Consider the following 8,869-nt stretch of genomic DNA (forward strand, 5'->3'; position numbering starts at 1 on the left):
GATGATCAGAATGTTACTGCAGAGGATGGACGAGATGCAGCAACGCCATGAGGACGAACTTGTGGCCGTCAAGGCCGAGTGTGAGGCACGGATAGCCCGAGAGGTCGCTAGAAGGGAAGGCGAGGAAGAACGGGCGAAGGAAAAGGGAAAAGCAGCCGCGGAGGATCAGGCCGAGCATAATAGCGGACGCGATAAGACCTGGAAGCCGACGGAGTCCGAGGCTGAAGGGAGTAAAGCCAAATCGATACACGCGGAAAGCGCCGCGGAGGATAGACGGATGGTGGTGAAGCCTGAGCCTTCGGCCACATTATTACTCCCCTTTGTTCAAGCAATCATGGATGTCCAGATATCTGAACAGTTCGTTCCACCACAATTCAAGACGTATGACGGGACCACGGATCCCGAGGCCCACATCAAAACTTTCTCGAACGCGATGGCGTTCAGGACAGGCAATGACGCTATCTGGTGTCGCGCATTTTCATTGTCATTAGAAGGAGAAGCGCTCGAATGGTTCAATTCTCTTCCCCCCAATTCTATAGAGAATTTCACCGGCTTACAACGCCTATTCAACCGTTAGTTTGCCACTAATAGTACTTAGGACCTGACCGTTTTCGAGCTGGTCACCCTGAAGCAGGGCAAGGAAGAAACGCTGAGAGCGTTTATGGATCGTTATCAGAAGACCGTGCGGCGAGTGAATGGATTGAGCCTAGAACTTACCCTACATTACATCCTCCCCGCCCTCAAGCCAGGACCGTTTAAGGACAGCGTCTGTCGACGGGCCCCCAAAACTATGGAAGAGTTGAGGGAGAGGGCCGCGGACGAAATCAGGGTGGAAGAAATGAAGCTGTCGTACACAAAAGAGAGTCAGGAGCATAGGGGGGAAAAGATGGACGGGGGGAAATCGGGCACTTCGGCAGGAAAATCGGGCGGTCTCAGACAGAGAGAACCACGTCGAGGACCCCGTTTCCAACAATACACCCCTTTGAACGCCCCCAGGGAGAAGATCCTCCGAGAAGCGCTAAGTGCGGAATTGCTCCCTGAACCCATGAAGCGACCTACTCCGTCAAGCGCGGACGGAAGCAAACACTATGTATACCACAAGAACATGGGTCATACTACGGAAGAGTGCGTGACCCTAAAGGACAAAATTGAAGAGCTAATCCGGGCGAGACAACTGAAAAAATACGTTCGAGTTGACCGTCCTCTGACACCCGCAGAGCGACCCAGCCCGCGGCAGGCCTATAGGCACAACAGATCTAAAAACAATCGGACCGATCCCCCGCGCTCAGAGCGGCGACGAAGCAAAAGCCGCAGCAGAAGCCGCGATCGTCCTCTACGGGGACACATTAACACCATATCGGGAGGCTTCACCGGGGGAGGGTCATCCTCGTCCGCCCAGAAACGCCATGTGCGGGCTCTACAGTCCGTTCACTCAGTGGACAAGCCCCGGCGTACGATGCCGCCCATCACATTTTCAGACGACGACTTCCATGCCCCTGACCCCGACCAAGACGACCCGATGGTGATAACAGCGGAGATCGCCCGATATGGTGTAAGTGAAGTCCTGGTGGATCAGGGAAGTTCGGTGAACATCCTCTACTGGAAAACCTTCCAACAGATGGATATATCGGAGGATCTCATCGTCTCTTATAACGGGAAAATAGTAGGATTCGCGGGTGAAAGGGTAGACACTCGGGGATACGTGGAATTGCGCACTAGGTTGGGGACCGGGCGGTCTAGCGAGGAGAAGAGGGTCTAGTATTTGCTGGTAGAAGCCAACACCTCATACAACGTGTTGCTTGGCCGACCGTGCCTCAACGCTTTTGGAGCGATTGTTTCCACTCCCCACCTCACTATGAAATACCCCTCGGAGAAAGAAACCATATGCACCGTCCGAGCGGATCAGAAGACAGCTAGGGAGTGCTATGCCGTAGGCCTTAAGCTTTACACACGACAAGGGAAGAGAAGAACGACCGACTCCGAAGTAGCCATGGCCGACCTTGATCCAAGGACGAACACGAAGGACCGGCTGAAACCTATAGGAGAAACGCAGTCCGTCCTAATAGGGAAGGACCCTTCCCAAACCACCACCATGGCGCGGGGCTTGGAGCCCGAGTTAGAAAAAGAAATTAGGTCTCTCCTATGAAACAACCGAGACCTGTTCGCGTGGACAACGGCCGACATGCCGGGGATTCACCCTTCGGTCATGTCCCACAAATTGGCATTGTTTAAAGAAGCCCGCTCGGTGGCACAGAAAAAACGTCGAATGAGCGAGGAGAAAAGGAAAGCTGTGGAAGAAGATGTGGGTAAACTAAAAGAGGCCGGTTTCGTCAGGGAGGTTACCTACACCACTTGGCTAGCCAATGTGGTAATGGTAAAAAAGGCCAGCGAAAAGTGGCGCATGTGCACTGACTACACCGACCTGAATAAGGTTTGCCCGAAGGACTCACCCCTTACCAAGCATAGACGCTTTGGTAGACGACGCCTCCGGTCATCGGATATTGAGCTTCCTAGACGCTTACTCAGGGTACAACCAAATACCTATGTACGAGCCAGACCAGGAGAAGACGGCCTTCATCACTGAGAGGGCGAACTTCTGTTATGAAGTAATGCCTTTCAGCTTGAAGAACGCCGGAGCAACCTATCAACGCTTGATGGATAGGATTTTCAGGGAACAGATCGGGCGGTGCATGGACGCCTACGTAGACGACATGGTCGTTCGCTTGACGGACAGCGTGGGTCACATAAAGGACTTGGAGGAGGTGTTTCGCCAAGTCAGGAAGTTCGGGATGCGGCTAAACCCGGCAAAATGCACATTCGGAGTGGTTGTTGGAAAATTCCTAGGTTTCATGCTTACATCCCGGGGGATTGAAGCTAACCCTGACAAATGCAAAGCAGTATTGCAAATGCAAAGCCCGACCACTCTTAAGGAGATTCAAAGACTTATCGGCCGGCTCACGGCCTTATCAAGATTCATCCCGAGGCTGGCCGAAAGGGTCAGACCTGTCTTGCGGAAGATGAGAAAGGGATCCGGCATCGTATAGGATACCGAATGTGAGCAGGCATTTCAGGACGTCAAGACCATCCTGTTGAATCCACCATTGATGAACCGCCCCACGCCGGGAGAAGATCTGCAGATCTTTTTGGGAGTATCGGAGTCGGCCATCAGCAATGTGCTAATGCAAGAGCGGCCCGAGCCAAGGCTCGTATACTTCGTCAGCCGCACCCTTATGGACGCCGAAACTCGCTATCAACAAGTGGAAAAGGTGGCATTGGTTTTGTTAAACGCATCCAGAAGGCTCCGACCGTACTTCCAAAGTCACCAGGTGATCGTCAGAATCGATTTCCCAATTTCTAAAATCCTCAGGAAACCAGATCTGGCGGGGCGCATGGTGGCTTGGGCAGTGGAACTATCGGAGTTTGGCCTACGTTACGAACCCAACAAGGGCCAACACTTGGCTGATTTTGCGGCGGAGTTACCCCACACAATCCAAGATGAGTGGAGCCTGTACGTCAACGGAGCTTCCGGGAGATCGATAAGTGGGGCGGGTGAGTGCTGGAAGGCCCGAACGGATTCCTATTGGAACATTCTTTGATATTCAAGTTCAAGGTATCCAATAACCAGGCAGAAAACGAAGCCCTGGTCGCCGGCCTAGAATTGACAAGGGACATGGGGGCTCGAAAGGTCGTGTGCCGGACGGATTCCTAATTGGTCGTGGGCCAGATGAACGACAATTTCCAAGTGAAAGAGGAACAATTGCTTCCATCAAGCAACAGAACTGGCAAAATCATTCGACAAAGTCGACATTCAACACATCCCTCGTGAAGATAATACCCGGGCGGATATGCTATCCAAGCTCAGCACGGGAAAGGAAAAAGAGCAGTTAATGACAGTCGTACGCCAAGTACTGCTGCAACCCTCGGTCGAATGTCTGGCGGTGTCAAACGAGAAGGAGGGGGATTGGCGATCGGAGATCCGGGGGTTAATGTCCCGGCAGGACGACGGACGGCCCATCGAACCAGCAGAAGCGAAGAGCATCGCCCGCTACCTCCTTGTGGGGGACGACCTATACAGAAGAGGGTTCTCCATCCCCCTCCTCAAGTACTTGGTGAAAGAGGAAGCACGCTACGTGATGGATGAACTCCACAACGAAATCTGCGGTTTCCACACCGGATGACGGGCTTTGAAAGCCCGAGTATTGAGAGCGGGGTACTACTGGCCGACCATGGAAGCGGATACAAAGACGTTCGTCCAAAAGTGCCTCAGTTGTCAAGTGCACGCTAATAACACCCACCTGCCGCCCCATACCTTGCATACAATAACGTTGTTGTGGCTGTTCGCTCAATGGAGCATGGATATCGTTGTGACCCAGAAGAAGTTCCTCCTTGTAGCAGTAGACTATTTTACAAAGTGGGTGGAGGCCGAACCCTTAGCGACCATAACGCATCCCAGGTCCAAAAATTCTGTTGGAAGTTGGTATGTCGATTTGGTCTTCCTCGAACAATCATCACGGATAACGGCCAACAATTCATTGATAAAAAATTGGCCGAATTTTTCAAAAACTTGGGGATTAAGCACGTCACCAGTTCGGTGGAGCACCCATAGACGAACGGTCAGGTAGAGGCCATTAACAAAACCGTGGTTGCCGAGCTGAAGAGGCGATTGGGGAAAAGGAAGGAAGCTTACGTCGATGAGTTACCAGAAGTATTGTGGGCTTACCGATGCACACCCCATGGAATGACCGGAGAGACCCCTTTAACGTGACGTATGGCACTGACGTCATGTTGCCAGTCGAATTGGGGGAGCCCTCGTTACGGCGTCAGGTAGAGGACCTACAGCAGAACGACCAAGAGCTACGAGTCGAGCTGGATTCTCTGGACGAACGGAGGGACCGGGCGACACTAAGAGTTGAAGCATGCAAACGCATGGTGGAAAGGAAGTATAAGTCCAAAGTTCGACCGAGGAGTTTTCAGGAAGGCGACTTAGTATGAAGGAAGGTTGGAGAGGCTCGCCGAGCGACCACTCACGACAAATTGGCGCCAAAGTGGGAGGGACCTTTCCGGGTGATAGAAGCACTAGGAAATGGAGCATATAGACTGCAACATGCGAACGGATGGTCGATTCCAAACACTTGGAACGCCACACATTTAAAGTTTTATTTCAGTTGAATTATTCTTAGAAATTGTATGTTCATTTTCGACGATTAATACAGTGACAGGACGTCCGTCTCCTCCCACGACTAATATTACTAAGCACGAGGAAAACACCTTCAAAAAGAACAAGTTGATGAACGGAGAGTTCTCCCGGGAACCATTGTCAACTTGGTCGGATGGTGAACGGAGAGTTCTTTCCGAAGAACCACTGTCGTCTGAGCATCCAAAAAGAATAAGTTGATGAACGGAGAGTTCCCCCGGGAACCACTGTCAACTTGGCCGGACGGTGAACAGAGGGTTCTTTCCGAAGAACCACTGCCGTCCGAGCATCCAAAAAGAACAAGTTGATGAACAGAGAGTTCCCCCGGGAACCACTGTCAACTTGGCCGGACGGTGAACGGAGAGTTCTTTCCGAAGAACCACTACCGTCCGAGCATCCAAAAAGAACAAGTTGATGAACGGAGAGTTCCCCTGGGAACCACTATCAACTTGGCCGGACGGTGAACAGAGAGTTCTTTCCGAAGAACCACTGCCGTCCGAGCATCCAAAAAGAATAAGTTGATGAACGGAGAGTTCCCCCGGGAACCACTGTAAACTTGGCCGGACGGTGAACAGAGGGTTCTTTCCGAAGAACAACTGCCGTCCGAGCATCCAAAAAGAACAAGTTGATGAACAGAGAGTTCCCCCGGGAACCACTGTCAACTTGGCCGGACGGTGAACGGAGAGTTCTTTCCGAAGAACCACTGCCGTCCGAGCATCTAAAAAGAACAAGTTGATGAACGAAGAGTTCCCCCAGGAACCACTGTCAACTTGGCCGGACGGTGAACAGAGAGTTCTTTCCGAAGAACCACTGCCGTCCGAGCATCCAAAAAGAACAAGTTGATGAACGGAGTTCCCCCGGAAACCACTGTCAACATTGGCCGGACGGTGAACGGAGAGTTCTTTCCAAAGAACCACTGTCGTCCGAGCATCCAAAAAGACCAAGTTGATGAATGGAGAGTTCCCCCGCGAACAACTGTCAACTTGGTCGATCAGCGAGACATTAAAATAAATCGATAGCAAATCGGAAAAATAAAATCCAAACAACCGGGTGAATAAAAAAGATTGTATTCATTAACAAAGGAATGCACCAAAATCGCCATCAGAGCGGGCAAAAGGACAACCTGGCCAACATCCCGACAATTCGAGATGTTGGATGGACGACCCCACGAATACTTCAAAAAGTCTAAAAAAATCCCTAAAGCTAAAAAACAAAGGCAATCAACTATCACCATCCTCCGCCTCGTCATCCACGTCCTCGACCTCCACTGCTTCATCAACTACCGTGGCACTGGGAGGCCCTTCAATCTCTGGCGCCTCGCCATCAACCATAGTGTTGAGGTCGACCAGGACGCCATCGAAGACATCTTTTTCGATGTCGAAGCCCAAGGCGAAGGGTTCCTGAATACCAGCGAGGACGGACGCCTGACGAAGGGCCTTGTTGAAACCCTCCTCAGGCTCGAAGACGATACCCGCCTCCAGTTCAGATATCTTCTCCTTGGCCCTAGCAAGATCATCGGTCAGAACTCGATTCAATCGGAGAAGCCCGTTCTTAGAGTTCTTTTGACGGGAGACCTTCGCCTTTAATTGGCTGCACTCTTCCATGAGCCCTTCATAGTCGTTCCGGGCGCCGGTCAGGCGGTCAATCGCATCGGCCGACTCCTTCTTGGCCTTTTCCAGGTCGGCCTCCAATTGTTCGATCTTCTTGTCATAGTCGTCATGGGTCGAGATCATCTCCTCCATGGCCGACCGAAGAGAGGCGGAGTTCTTCTTCTCTGCCAGGAGTTCAGCACGAACGACGTCCACCCCCCGGCGATCAGCGAACTCCCTCAGATACCAAGCGAGGGAAGCCGCCCGAGTGGACATCTTCATCATAGCGTTGGTCAGCTCCACTTCAGATAGCGGCTCGATCAGAGCTCGCTGAGAAGAGCTCATGTGGAATTTCGTTCGGTCACTCATGTTGAATGCTGGACTAAATATCCCGCTCGGTAGTGGCGGCGAAGGGACCTTCTCCTTCCCCTTTCGGGTTTTCTTCAACGCCGACCGGGACGAAGAAGCTTCCTTGTCTTTATGACCCTCGCCCGCAGGGTCTTTCCTTTTCCTCACAAGGGGGGCGGCAGAAGCAGTGGCCGCCTGAGAGGACGGATCCACGAACACAGCCCCAAGGCTTGGGACAGGTTCCACAACAGGCGCCCGGCCTACAGGAACGGGTCCCCTAGTCGCTTCGACGAGAGGGGCCGATTGTGGTTCCACGATGGTTACCGGAGGCATCCGGCTAGTCGAGGAAGACCGCCGTACAACAGGAGGGCGAAGAGCGGTCGGCGTCACCTTCGTCCGAGCTGACGACGAGCTGGCCCCGGCTCCTTTCCTGGAGGCCATAAAGTTGGATTGGCGGGGGGTAGGAGCAGTCATGAGATCTGGAAGAAACAAGAAAACTCAGATACGTTAAGGTCAACATACTAAAGAAAAACGAATCCAACATGATAATACCATACCGAACGCCTTTCGTTCACAATCCTCATGACGAAGGCATTCAACTAAGTGACGGGCAGAAATGCGGCGGGAGAGGGCGTTGATGGTGCGCACGGCCTCTAAGTCGGCCAGATTCAACACTCCCACGGGGAACGCCTTTATGTTCCGGGGTTCCCTTGTCCAATAAAAAGGGAACAAGGGATTCCCCGCAACGTCATGGAACTCACGACGGCCGGAGGCATCGATGATGATCTTGAAGTAATGATGTTTGAAATTTTTGAACGAGTCGGAGTACGAACGGAAGAATCTCCTATCCCGAACGGAAGTTAGAGACACCCAACCACCCTAAGGGGTGGACGGACCTCGAAATAGTGGAAGAAGACGGGGATTGTCGGAGTAACACCCACGACCAGACACATTGCCAAAAATGCCTGCATGGCCGCCCAGGAGTTAGGATGCAGTTGTGCCGGGGCTACGTTGGCTTCCCGAAGGACGGCCATCTGAAACTCGGTAAAGGGCACCTGAACGCAGAGTTGCGCAAAGACATTAGCATACATATAGAAGAAGTCGTCTGGGCTCGACTTCTTCCCGTAGTAAACTCTTTCATTCCTCAGACTAACCCCCGCCCGGATCAACCTCGAATCCTCCACGTCTTGGACGATATGAAGACGATTGACCCTCCAGGTTAGTAAGTTGTTGGAGCCGTACGCCGAGGCAAACAGACTAGTACCATAAGGAGCCCAATCGTATTCTGTCACCATAGTACCGTCATTGTCCGGCTCAAAAGGAGAGTCGTCGATATGAATGCCACCCTTGAGCAAAAAGATGGGAATCCCGTTGATGATCCGACTACCCACAACGTCAGGAGAGCCAGGCTCCCGTCCAGAAGACCGGACGGTCTCCTCTAGAAACTAAGACGACACCGAACTTGAAGAAGCACCGGCTCACCATCACCCCCCGCCGAACTCCCACTGACTCCGCCCGACAACTCGAAAGAAGAATCAATATGGACAACAACCATTTATTACCTGAGGGAAAAAGAATACAGAGCTTGAAGAAAAACGGAGAAAGTGAGAATGACAGCACCACCTCTCCCTATTTATAGAAAAAATTTCTATAACCGTCAAACACATCTACGCCGTCGAAGGTTAGCACGATCAACGCTCCAGATGCGAGGCCGCTTCAACTTCCGCCTCTACAGGCG

General features: G+C 52.2%; 1 protein-coding gene across 1 annotated transcript; it reads left to right on the forward strand.

Moving 5' to 3' along the window:
- The first annotated feature begins 661 nt into the window (after positions 1 to 661).
- On the forward strand, positions 662 to 1,759 carry LOC108336643 (uncharacterized). The gene has a single exon (XM_017573115.2). The coding sequence runs from the start codon at positions 662 to 664 to the stop codon at positions 1,757 to 1,759; it is 1,098 nt and encodes a 365-aa protein (XP_017428604.2).
- Positions 1,760 to 8,869: the final 7,110 nt, after the last annotated feature.

This window comes from Vigna angularis, chromosome 7, assembly GCF_016808095.1.
Source record: "Vigna angularis cultivar LongXiaoDou No.4 chromosome 7, ASM1680809v1, whole genome shotgun sequence".
Classification (NCBI taxonomy): Eukaryota; Viridiplantae; Streptophyta; class Magnoliopsida; order Fabales; family Fabaceae; genus Vigna; species Vigna angularis.